The 13,043-nt window shown below is 44.7% G+C and overlaps 1 protein-coding gene across 5 annotated transcripts in view; it reads left to right on the forward strand.

The window, feature by feature from the left end:
* The window catches only part of LOC149856453 (protocadherin alpha-C2-like), a 257,433-nt gene that overhangs the window by 122,442 nt on the left and 121,948 nt on the right, over positions 1-13,043 (forward strand). For 2 of the 5 annotated variants that reach the window (XM_090064328.1, XM_090064330.1), the window contains exon 1: positions 1,003-3,589. The exons of the other annotated variants lie outside the window; for them this stretch is intronic. In XM_090064328.1, coding sequence (XP_089920454.1) covers positions 1,076-3,589 — 2,514 coding nt within the window. In that variant the 5' untranslated portion in view covers positions 1,003-1,075. Of the gene's footprint in view, positions 1-1,002; positions 3,590-13,043 lie in introns of those variants that run through there. 5 annotated transcript variants of the gene reach the window in all.

The following is a 13,043-nucleotide window of genomic DNA, read 5'->3' on the forward strand; positions in this document are numbered from 1 at the left end:
CTCTTTGATTTCTCCTATGGAACCTATAAGGAGGGAGGGGGGCAGGGGACAGAAAGGGGATTCACCCCCACCCTCTCTTCTCTTCTGACAAATGGCTGCCCTTCCTGCACCGTTTGCACTGCGGGCCTCATGCACAGCAAGTATCTGTGGTACCTTCCTCATATCATTAGATTGGACCAAGGACCTCTGCCTCTGCAGTGGCAGGATACAGCCCCAGAGCAAAGTGGGATCTGTGCGCATGCGGGGAGCATGCGTGTGGGTATAAATGCACTTGTAACGATGCATAATGACATAATATCATGTAGCTAAGCTGTCTTATAATTTGCTCTCTTATAATTATAAGCTTTCATTATTTGCCTATATGCTGGAAGGCCCAGCAGGTAAGGACGTCCCTGGCTGGGCCTCCGGGGCAGTGAAGGCGGCTATGCATGGTGTGGGCTTGTCCTGTGGCTGTGTTGGACACAGGCCCGGGGGGGAGTGGCCCCCGGCTGGCACGCTGGTGTGGGGGATGTCGTATGTAGGCTTGCTCGGTGAGGAGAGGCGCTGCGGTTGGGCCTGACAGGAGGGGTGGGGGCTTTCCCCCTCGCGCCAGGGCATATGTTGGGGCACTCGGGCCTCTGCGGGGTGCGCAGCTGGCCCCGCGGCCGCCTCCCGCGCCGTCTGGCTGCTGCTTTTGGCGGCCTGCCGCGGTGTCGCTGTTCTCTGCCCCGGTGCTGAAGCGGAGCCAGGCGGAGGCCAGCGCCCCTCCCCCGCCCACTCCGGGCCGTGGCAGCCGCTGGAGCGGAGGAAGCGGAGCTGCGGGTGCCGCTGGGCTGCCGGAGGAGGAGAGGCCGGATCCGCCGTCGCAGGGCCGCGGAGCATGGATTTGCTGGGGAGGCGGCCGACCGGGGAGCCTGAGGGGGCGGCGGCGGCGGCGGCGGCGGCGGCGCCGCGGGGGGATGGCGGCAGCGCCTGATAACCACCGATTGCAGGAAGCCGCTGGGTGTGGGAGCGGCGGCTGCGGGATGTGAGGCCAGCGAGGGCTGCGAGCGCGTCCGCTGAAAGCTTCTCGCGTCTCCGCTTCTCCGCCTCGGCCATGGCGCCGGCTTCTCCCCGCACCAGCTCCGGGGCGGCGGCGCTCGGGATCCGGGCTCTGCTGCTGCTCCTGTGCCTGGGCCCGGCCTGCGGGCAGCTCCGCTACTCGGTGCAGGAGGAGCTGCCGCTCGGCGCCTTCGTGGGGAACGTGGCCCGAGACCTGGGCGTGGACCCGCGGCGGCTGGCGGCCCGGGGCGCCCGCCTGACTTCGGGCAGCGGGCGGCAGTACCTGGAGCTGGAGCTGGGCCGCGGGGCGCTGCTGGTGAAGGAGCGCATGGACCGGGAGGCGCTGTGCGAGCTCAGCCTCACCTGCTTCCTGAGCCTGGAGCTGGTGATTGAGCAGCCGATCGAGGTGCACAACGTCGAGGTGGAGGTGGTGGACATCAACGACAATGCGCCCAGCTTCCCCCGGCAGGACTACCGGCTGGAGATCAGCGAGTCCGCCGTGCCCGGCGCCCGCTTCCACATCGAGAGCGCCCACGACCCCGACGTGGGCACCAACACAGTACAGACCTACCGGCTCAGCCCCAGCCAGCACTTCGCCCTGGACCTCAAGGGCTTCCAGCGCGGCAGCAAACTCCTTGAGCTGGTGCTGCAGCAGCCCCTGGACCGCGAGCAGAGCGCTTTGCAGCAGCTGGTGCTCACCGCCGTGGACGGGGGCAGTCCCGCCAGGTCGGGCACGGCCCAGATCTCCATCCGGGTCCTGGACACCAACGACAACTCGCCCGTCTTCGACCGATCCACCTACACTGTGAGCCTGCTGGAGAACGCCGCCCTGGGAACGCTCGTGGTGCGGCTGAACGCCTCGGACCCGGACGAGGGCTCCAACGGCGAGGTGCTGTACTCCTTCAGCAGCTACACCCCGCAGAAGGTGCGGCAGCTCTTCAGCGTGGACCCCCACTCCGGGGAGGTGCGGGTAAACGGCACGCTGGACTATGAGGAAGCCTCTTCCTATGAGATCTACGTGCAAGCCACCGACAGGGGCCCTGTCTCCATGGTCGGGCACTGCAAAGTGCTGGTCAACATCGTGGATGCCAATGACAACGCCCCCGAGGTGGTGCTGACCTCCCTGTACAGCCCGGTGCCGGAGGACGCCCGGGCCGAGACCGTGGTGGCTTTGATGAGCGTCATGGACCAGGACTCCGGGCTGAACAAGCAGGTCAGTCTGAGCATCCCTCCCGACATCCCCTTCAAACTCAACTCCTTCAAGAACTCCTACACCCTGGTCACGCAGGGGAAGCTGGACCGCGAAACGGCTTCCTCCTACAATATCACGGTTACGGCTACCGACTCCGGGAGCCCTCCCCTCTCCTCTCGCAAGGTGATCCAGGTGGACATCTCCGATATCAATGACAACCCGCCACAGTTCGAGGGGCCGGCGTATTCGGTTTACATCCCCGAGAACAACCCCCTTGGGGTTTCCCTGTGCACTGTCAAAGCCACTGACCCGGATGCCAATGAAAATGCCTACGTGTCATATTCTCTACTGAACGGAGACATCCAAGGGCTACCTGTTACATCTTACGTCTCCATCAAAGCTGACAACGGTAACATCTATGCTGTCAACTCCTTTGACTATGAGAAGTTAAGAGAGTTTCAGATTGTTGTCCGGGCTCAGGATGCTGGAAGCCCCCCACTGAGCAGCACTGTCACTGTCTACGTGTACGTGGTGGATCAGAATGACCACGCCCCTCAGATTCTGTACCCTACCTCAACCAACACCACAGCAGCCATGGAGATGATCCCTCGGTCTGCAAGTGCAGGATACTTGGTTACTAAAGTCATTGCCATTGATGCAGACTCTGGACAAAATGCATGGTTGTTCTACTATCTGGCTCAAGCCTCAGACCCAGGTCTTTTCAGAGTGGAACTACACAGTGGAGAAATTAGGACTACTCGCAAACTGGGGGATGAGAGCTTTACTACTTTCAATCTGACAGTGGTCGTGAGAGACAATGGGGAGCCATCTCTGTCTTCATCAGTAGCCATAACCATCGCTGTTGTGGACAGAGTTTCCAGAATCATTCCAGACACAAGACGGTATATCAAAAGTACTAGAAATTACTCAGAGATAACTGTCTATCTCATAATTGCTTTGAGCTCAGTTTCCTTCATTTTTCTTTTGACAATCATTGTCCTAACTGTTATCAAGTGCTACAGATACAATGTTTATGGTGACTCCTGTTGTGGAGGTTTTTGTGGGGTCAGAGAACGCTGTCCTGCTGAAATGTACAAGCAGGCTAACAACAATATTGACACGAGGATACCACATGGTTTAAAAGTACAGCCACATTTTATTGAAGTGAGAGGGAACGGGTCTCTCACTAAAACCTACTGCTATAAGGCATGCCTAACTGCAGGATCAGGAAGTGATACTTTCATGTTTTACAATACTTGTGGCCCAACAGGAACGGGTCCCCCTGCAGTGGTGGCCGAAAGACATCTGACAGGACAGAGTGGGCAGAGTGCACAAAATCTGATTTTATTTAAAAATGAGTCCATTACTCCTAACGAGGTGAGGATGAATTGCTAAATGACCAGAACCATGGTCTGAACAAAACAAAATACTTATTCAAAACTTACATGAAGGTTAAAATGAAATGTCCAGATTTAGGTAATACTCAGGGTTACTGAGGCAAAGGAATAATATTGTCTAAAAAATTCTAATCTGTGCAATGCATTTTATTTCTAGGAAAATAATGGGATCCATTTGGTAAGTTTATGGCTCAATATGTGAATACATTGTTTGAGATTTGTTTAATTTCTGGAGGCACTTCATTTTTGACAGCATCTGGTATTTGAAAGGTTCCCTTCTCCCCATTTTTTACGGATAGAAAAATGCACATTGCAGCAAAATATGGGAGGACACACAATCTTAATTTTTAACACAATACAGTAAAAACAATACTGTAGAAAAATAACATAGATTATTCTGGAAATCATTATGGTGCTTTAGGGCAATTAAAACATTTGACACTTTATTGATTCTCTACAAAGAGAACAATACCATAGATCACTATTTGACATTTTATTAACTGTATGCTTTAGTTGTTTGAAAACATATGATCAAAGCTTTGGTAATATTTGTATTTTGTGTGTTGCCTTTGTCTTCTTCCTGTCTATGACAATCTAATTAATTACATATTTTTAGGCTGTTGATCCAATTTGCCAACTATTGTCTTTGCAGTGCAACAACTTGTGACTTGCTGGTTTGCTGTTGAAAACTGTTTATTACCCATGTTTTGACCAGCAATATATTGATCTTTCTGATATTTTCCCACACAGGAATTAATGACTGCTTTCAGGCAGAACATAGTCAAACTGGACTTAGTATATAGATTATAATATTATATAGGATTCCTATGTTACAGAGTTTGAAATTGAAAACACACATTTTACCATGAATAAAAAGAGAGAATGTTACTAGAGACCACAGTGCTTTCAGTTCTGATTAATACAGGAAATATTACATTTACTGCACTTGTTTACTGAGATTATGGGAAGCACAAGGCTAGTTTATTAATACATAGTCTTTACACAGGAAAGGAGAAAATATTTTTAAATTCTTGTGGTTAGGTAGAATGTAACTTGGCTTTTTATTTATTTATTTATTTTTTACATTTACACAGAAATGAAACCTATACTTTTATGGCCTCTAGCTTACCAGTATTAGAATATCAGTCTCTTATCTTTACAATACATAATGCCCTGAATTTAATACTAAAGTTTTTTTTCTAAAAATAATGCTGACACTAAAATATGTTCCTTTGTTTATAAAAAATATGTAGCTGTTTTACTCTTTAAGAATTATGATGATATGATTTTGGTGATGATGTGATTTTCAAAGTCTTAATGGCCTTCATGTATGTAATATTCAGCTCAAAGAATCAGTGGGGTAGTTCTTACTATATATTACAAATATATTTTTCTGAAATATGTAGCCTCTATTGGCATAAGATAAGCTGTTATGCAAATAAATATGGGGGAAGAATCAAATTATTCCAAATATTCTTTAGGTTGGGACTTCAGTGAAATTAGATAGATGGCACTTGAAAATAAATTTATTTTATATGTGGAAGCAACAGGAATTTAGTTAACAAATTCCTATGATTTTAGGGAATTGGTCCTATTGCATGCAATGAATTAGCAATTTCTGAAGAACAGTGCAGGTCTAGCAAAGATAGTTTTTGGTGTACAAAAGCAAAGAGGCCTGATAAAAATTATTAAGCCATATTTCACATTTTAGAACAGAAACAATAACAGCCAGTTGGGGAATGAGGAATTCCAGTATGAGAAACTGTAATTTTGAAGATGAAGCAATTGTTGAAGAAGTCTTGCACAACTTAGAGGTGAAATTCTGTCAGATACTATTTGCAAGTCCAGAGAAATGTCCTAAAGCTTTTTGTTCATAAAAAAACTTGCCTAAAGTGTACAGTACAGTGAACCTATATCATTATCAGGTACTGATGAGGAAATAGCACAGGTTGATAACTGTAGCAGATTAGACATTGTGAAGTCACATATCTTACCCATTACTCAGTCTCCACGTGGTTCTGTGGTAGAATCCTTGTTTACCACACAGGAGACCTGGGTTTGATTTCCAGATACATATACAATTACAACTGTGGAGGGACCAAACATCTGGACTCAGTCTGGTCTTTGGATTCTGTCTCAGTGGCCTAAAGGGCAGATGGAAGGTCTAGGCAGTCTCCAGTCCTCTAAAAATTCCTTCCTAGGCATATACATTGAAGGTCTGGGTGGCTGTCATGCACACAATCCAGGAGGATTGATGATGGCCACATACATATCTTAACAAAAAAAACAATCCATTGAGGAACAACATCAACGTTAATTTTGTTTTAATAGATATGATTTACTCTTATTGACTTATTTGGCTTATTTGACTATGAACAGTAATTTGCTCCCCCTATAAAATATACTGGCAGTGATCACTGCATCCTGCAGCATCTTATAAAGTTGATACATGAGGCACCTGTTACCAGTGAGCAATTTATTCAGATCTTCCCCCTCAAAGCTTTCAGAGACAGTTCTTAGTATTATCCATAGAGTTATGAGAAATTGCACAGCTAATAAAAAGTTTTCTGTAGAGAACATCACAGGTGAATGTATTTCTTGGTTTTCCAAAATATTAACATTTTGTAAGCATTATTTTGGAGTAGGATAAAAAACTCCATTCTTAAGTTATGTGTGGGTGTGACAGAAGTTGACTCTAATTTAAAAAAAGTCAGAATTTTCTCTTGGTACTTTGGGATAAGCTAGGAGCAATTTTATTGGTATAGATGGAATTACATCACTGTAAAAGAGGGTAGAATTTAGCCTATTAAGTTTAATTTGAGGGATATCTTTGCATCTGAAGGTGTATGGCTTTGTAGATTTTTTTTGACACTGTTTTGCTAATGTAGTAATTGTGGTATGATAAAACCATGCCCCTTTTCTGCAAGGCAGCATATGCTTCTAATAAATGTTCATCTCACTGTACAGCTCTGCATGGTTATTTCAAACGAAGCTCAGTCTTCATAAAGGTTGTTTTCCGAATGAAAAAAATGTATTAGTGTTTTGTAAGGTGCAGCCCTTTGAAATAGCATTATTGGTTTTAAAACCTAAAGGGAGCTGACTGATTGTTCAGAGCATTGTAGGGTCAAGGGTCAGACTCTAGGTTTAATGCATATCTGGTTGTTCACAATATCCTCACTATTTCATGATCAGAGCAGACAATAAAGAATAACAACAGAAGGAAAAATAAGTCTGGCAGAATATTTTGGATTCATTATTGGAGTTCTGAAGGTTTAGTGGCCACATATTATTATCTACTGGGGTATGAAGTGTGCTTGTGTGTGGGAGAGAATACTGTTTTACCATTGGGCTCCTGGTCTGCCTGCCAATTTGTCATTTTTCTGAAATGATTTATCCATACTGTTCTAAAATGTTAATAAGTTAGTCAAGTATCCATTTCTTTCATGAATGCTTTGTAATGCAAAGTGACACTAATGTCTGTTCCCTGCTTTGTCTTTTTTTATCTTTCCTATCTTGTTCATAATCTGTCTGTAGCTAGACCTGTTCATTATGTCTCCAATACCATGTCAGCCCTTTCACTTTGATGCAGGATGAACAATCAGACTGGTATACGGGCTAAGTCAGTGTTCGTGGCAAAAATGCACTGTGGCACATTAATACTTTTCAGCTGGCATACTGGATCCTTCAGGGAAATAGATACCGTTTTGGATACAGGGCTCCCTTTGCTACCATTTTGTGCGCTTATAGGCTGGTCAGTAGAGGTAGAGTTATTTGTTATTCATAGATAAAGCATGCTGCCCAGTTTACAAGAAGAACTGAAGGTGTACATTAGTAAAGTTAAACCCCTGTGGTAAATTTGTATTATATGACTGTTTGCACACATTGCATCTTTCTCTGAGTTGGGCACTTCAGAGACCGCATGCTACTGTTTGAAGGAAACCAAACAAAAATGTGTAAAACCCATTTTGGTATTTTTTTTTTTTTTAGCTTTAGGTGTGCTTCCAAGTATATATAGTAAGCACATAGAATTGTCCAAGGGATTTCTCACAAGGGCTTTAAAGGTATTAATGTTAGAATATCTTATAATCTTGGTTCAAAGGCTTAAGCTTTTAAGAAATTCTTCAGGCTTTCTGACATTGTAAAGGTTAAATGTTTGTTCTTTTCTTTAGAAGGAGCTTCAGTTCCTTTTCTGGTATGCAGGGTCAATGCTCTGTGCTCCAGGAAGGTCAAACAGCTAATCTGCGAGTAACTGCTGTGCTGGCAGAAAGTTGCAGCTAGAGTTAAGCAGACAAAGCAGTTTTCACTGTACCAGAACTCACTGAATATGTTTTAAAGAAGCATTTGCTTGTTGATTTCACGTTAGTTTCCTTATTGTGAGGAATACAAATAGTCACTTTGGGTGGGAGGGGGAACATTTGGTTTACTGAAGTACAGTTTTGTTAGCTTTTCATTCTGAATTCCCGAAAGATAAACACATGCTAGAATAATAAACAATTGCTCCTCTACATTGAATTAACGGTGAACATTTTGCATAAATCACTGTCAGAATACAGTAGGAAATCTGAAATAGAAGTCTCTTGAATCTCAGTTGTTAACATAGTCTCATTAGAAGGGAAACAGATCTCTACATGTTTGAGGATTTTAAAAGGCTTTTTATTTATTAGTTAAGAAAGGATATCCTCAATAAGATGACATTTTCCTGCTGTGTATTGGTGTAGGTATAGCAGAGTGGGATGTATTTAGCAGTTTCATCATTTGGCAACTATTGATTGATTCAGTTCTTTGCCTCATAGAGGACCTGATCCAACACCACAAAGTCAGTGGAAGGCCTTCCATTGATTTCAGTGAATACTGGATGAAACATATTCATAATAAAAAAATCCTCATAATCTAAAAAAAAAATCGTTGAGTTGTCAAAATCTCAGTTAACATGAAAGTGTTTGCAGGAAGATATTTTAAAATTAAAGATTTTATTTTATTAAAATGTGTCTGCTTGAATCTGCCAAATGGTTGTTAAATTGGATATGTGCTATGCCACTTAAAAATATTTATGTGAAATTTTGCTTTTACTTTTTTTAGTAACGTTTCCTTTGTTACTATGACTGTATTTTTGAGGCAAATATTCATATTACTTCTCTAAGTGGCAAAATAGGTTGATTGGACACCTAAATCCTTTGGGTTTTTGCTAGTTTCCTGGTTGGCACAGTATAACTCAAGATCTTAGCAGCATTAGTGTTAGCAAGGTTCTGTGATGAAGTATTCAGAGAGTGCAGTGGTGACCACCAGTGTAAGCACCTGGACAGATTTTTGACTAAGTTTTCCAGAGGGTATCACAGTATTTTATATGCTGTCTTTTGGCCAGGCAGAAAAGTTGTTGTTGACAGAAGCAGCCAGTGGCTCAGTGAGGATGTATCCTATCATACTTAACTTCACATGCCTAAAGCATGTGTGAGGAAAGTATCCTATCATACTTAACTTCTCATGAGGACTGTTGGCAAAGGCAAAAGAAGTGGCCAATGGCTCTCTCTCAAGGCCTTCCAGAGTACCTAGCTATGTTTAAAGCAAAGATGCCAGAATGTGGTAGGTGGTCACAAACCTTTCCTTAGAGTGGAGCTTGACACTGCACAATCACCATCTACTCAACATGGCTTGTGACAGCCTTTTTAAAAGAATGCTACACTTTTATAATGTGGACACATGTCCACTGGAAAGTCTGCTTATTAGGCTTTGGACAGAACTTCAGATCCGGAGAAGCTTGGGACGCTTCAGTGTCTGAAACAGCATGTCTGGATTGAAGTGCTGGCTTCATTAGGCTTTCTGAAGCAGTTTGGAGCTTCCAAAGTGCTTTGAAAAGCTTCAAAGCTGCTTCGGAGATCCAGCCATAGGGTATAATGGGGAAACAATGAAATATCTATAACTTTGTTGTTTTTTGTGTGATTTGGATGAAACATGCAGAGATGGTAGCCCCTGCTGAAAGCATGATGCTTGCCAAGTTTCAAGAAGATCAGTGCAGGGGTTCATGGAGAACTGCACCACAAATTCTTGAAAGCAAAACTAATGTCACGTGTATGTGTTACATCACAGGGGATGAAAACTGCAGGGGTCATGGCCCTGGATGAGGCCACAAAGCCTTCCAAGTTTCAAGAAGATTGGTGCAGGGGTTTGTGGGGAACTGCACCTCAAGCTGTGGACAAGCAAAACTCATGACATGGGTGACACTGTGTGTTAAGGCGCAGCAGGGTGAAAGCTGCAGGGATGGTGGCCCCTGCTGAGGCCATAGTGCCTGCCAGCTGTCAAGGAGATAGGTGCAGGGGTTCTGGCTTCTGCGGCTCTGTACCCCTAGCTGCTAACAGCTAAAACTCATGACATGGGGGCTTGTGCAACTGTGTCTGTCTTGGGGCCTGGGAGACATTACTGCAGTCCTGGCTGTTAACCTACTGTGTTACCAGGTACCAGTCAATCATGATTCACTCAGGAACCAGCTCAATACACAGTAGCTAGCTAATGTAGCCAGTTATTTACCATCAATTAACACCTACAAAACCGGAGACTAGGGAGAGGAAATAATCAATACAGACAATCAACTGCTCCAAGACAGAGACAGTCAGTTAGTTGCACAAGCACCCATATCAAGAGTGTTGCATGTCACCAGCTAGGGGTGCAGGGCCCCAGGACTGATCTTCCCAACAGCTGGCAGGCATCATGGCCTCAGCAGGAGCCACCATTCCTGCAGCTTTCACCCTGCTGCACGTTAATACACACAATGTCACCCATGTCATAAATTTTGCTTGTCCGCAGCTTGAGGTGTAGTTCCCCCCAAACCCCTGCACCAATCTTCTTGAAACCTGGCAGGCTTTGTGGCCTCAGCAAGGAGCCACCATTCCTGCAGCTTTCACCAGCTGTGCCTTAACACACACGGGGTCATATGTCATGAATTTTGCCTGTCCGCAGCTTGAGGTGCAGTTCCCCCAAGCCCCTGCACCAATCTTCTTGAAACTTGGCAGGCTTTGTGGCCTCACCAGGGGCTACCACCCCTGCAGTTTTCACCCCCCTGTGGTGTAACACAAAGATGTGACAGGAGTTTTATTTGCAAGAATTTGGGGTACAGTTTCCACCAAACCCCTGCACTGATCTTCTTGAAACTTGGCAGACTTCATGCTCTCAGCACAGGCTACCACCTGAAAGTTTCATCCAAATCAGACAAAAAACTACGAAGTTATAGATATTTCATTGTTTCCCCATTATACCCTATGGCTGGATCTCTGAGTTGGCTCCAGAGCTTCGGAGCCGCTTCGGCTAGATCAAAGTAGAAACCTGGTCTGGAGCTCCAGATTGGATCCCTGGCATCTGAAGTGGCTGGATCTGAAGCCAGATTGGATCACTGCCGACTTGCACAGGCCTAGTGCTTATACTACCAGCTGATTTTACATTGTCCATCCCATATCAGTAAGATGGTGACAAACACAGTATCTACAGAACCAGGGCAGATTTGATTTTGTGATCTGTAAGTGTAAATGTCCATATCACATTCCCACATCCTTGACCATTTGATTTTTCGAGGATTAATTTTTGGAAATGGTACTGGTGTATCACAGGACCTATTGGGTGGAGGTGGATAATGTATGATACAGATATAGGACAGATGACGGTCAAACACTGTTTTATTTTGTTTGCCTAAATGGCAGTTTTGTAGTCACCGGGTGCATCTACGCAAGACACTACTGTGTAGTCATTACTGTGCATTTATATAGTACTTGTATTAGCAAGTACTAACTAAATGCACCATAGCCAGTTACTGCACAGTAGCACTGGAAAAGGTCTTTTAGGGGATGCTACTGCACAGTAGCCTAATAATACTGTGCAGTAACATATTAGTACTGTCAGTGCTGTGACACACTACTTGCAGTGTTTTTTGACTATTGCACAGTCAGTGTTTCATGTAGATGGGCCCACATAAGTGGCCCTGTTGGCTTTTACACAGTTTTTCATGCTGTTATCCCTTCAGTGTGGATATAGGTGTGTATGAGCATACTGAGTATAGTCAGTACGCTGTACGCTGCTTGGGTAAGTATATAGCTATATGTACATGCCTGTTGTAGATACGCAAGTCACAAAACTGTAGCTGGGCACAAACCTGTACATAATGTGCTAGATACTGCAGGACAGTGGCCCTCCCATGTTTTAGCCCCAGTAGCAGAGTAGTTAGGGCACTCATTTAGGAAACAGGAAGCCCAGGTTATAGGGCCCGTCACCCAGAGAAGGTTTTAAGCTCCTTTCTTTGGGTGGAAACAGAGGTCATCTGACATCTCGTTTGTGCCTCCATAAGATTTTTTATGGTTGCAAAAATGTTGAGCAAATAGATATTAATGCCCTTTGCTATATATATTGGTAATCAGTGGCACAACAAAAAGTGGTAATAGACTCTGTTGCTTAATTGTAGCAGATGTCTATTACCTCTGTGGCACTTTCCCCGCTCTGCCAGACCCATGCCTCAGGTCTGACTGGGCAAGGAAAACTCCACTTCCTCCACTCATCCAGACTTGTGCCAGGTTTGGCTGAGCATGGCAAATGGGGAGATCACATCACTCCTTGTCCTACACCATTAAGGATGGGACAAGGGGCAATGTGTTTTGTCCAGTAAAGTGAATCAGCTGTACCATTGACACATCACAGCACAGCTAATCCACTTCATTCAGAAACATCTATTTCTGCCCTTGCCTTCCCAGCACAATGCTTTAACTAGCACACCACAAGTTAGATATCATCCAAACTACTGTCTAGCATACCTTTTGAAGCAGTCTCCCTGAGCACCATGGAAATAGAAATATGTGGGTCCAGGAGGAAACAAGCAAGTGAAAGATTGTGTGGCTCACTAAGATGGCAGTTTCCCTAGAAGAAAATAGATTCTGTGTTCTAATCTTTACCCTTGTTCCTGGTGGGACAGGAACTTTTACGTTTCACTGTAGGCATTTAGCCAATAACTAGTAAATCCAAGGTAGATACAGTGGCCTGGCTTCAAGAGGAATACTGGATAATGCTTCATCTGTGGCTTGGTGGTTACAGCATTGTGTTGGAAAGTCAGAGAGATGTATGTTCAGGCTTCCTTAGGGTGATGGGGACCTGGAATGTGGGTCTTCTGTTTCCTGGAATAATGTCCTAACTACTCAGCTACTGGGGTTAGAACATGGGTAAGTTTTTTTTCTTCCTCTTGGCTTTTCTCAGGATGTATGCTCAGATATGCTGTACATAACTGCATACCTGACCAGCCAATGCATAGCTTACTAAGTATGTTAATATTTCATTTATGCATCCAATATTCACTTATGCATCCATACTGCAGGGATAATAAAATTGCACACTGTGCAAGTGCCAAAAAGCCCTCTTACCTGGTTAGCAAACTGCTGTTTAGGGTCAAAAAGAAATAGAATTCTGCC

The sequence above is a fragment of the Crocodylus siamensis genome, chromosome 10 (assembly GCF_052110815.1).
Source record: "Crocodylus siamensis isolate JL-2025a chromosome 10, ASM5211081v1, whole genome shotgun sequence".
Taxonomy (NCBI): Eukaryota; Metazoa; Chordata; order Crocodylia; family Crocodylidae; genus Crocodylus; species Crocodylus siamensis.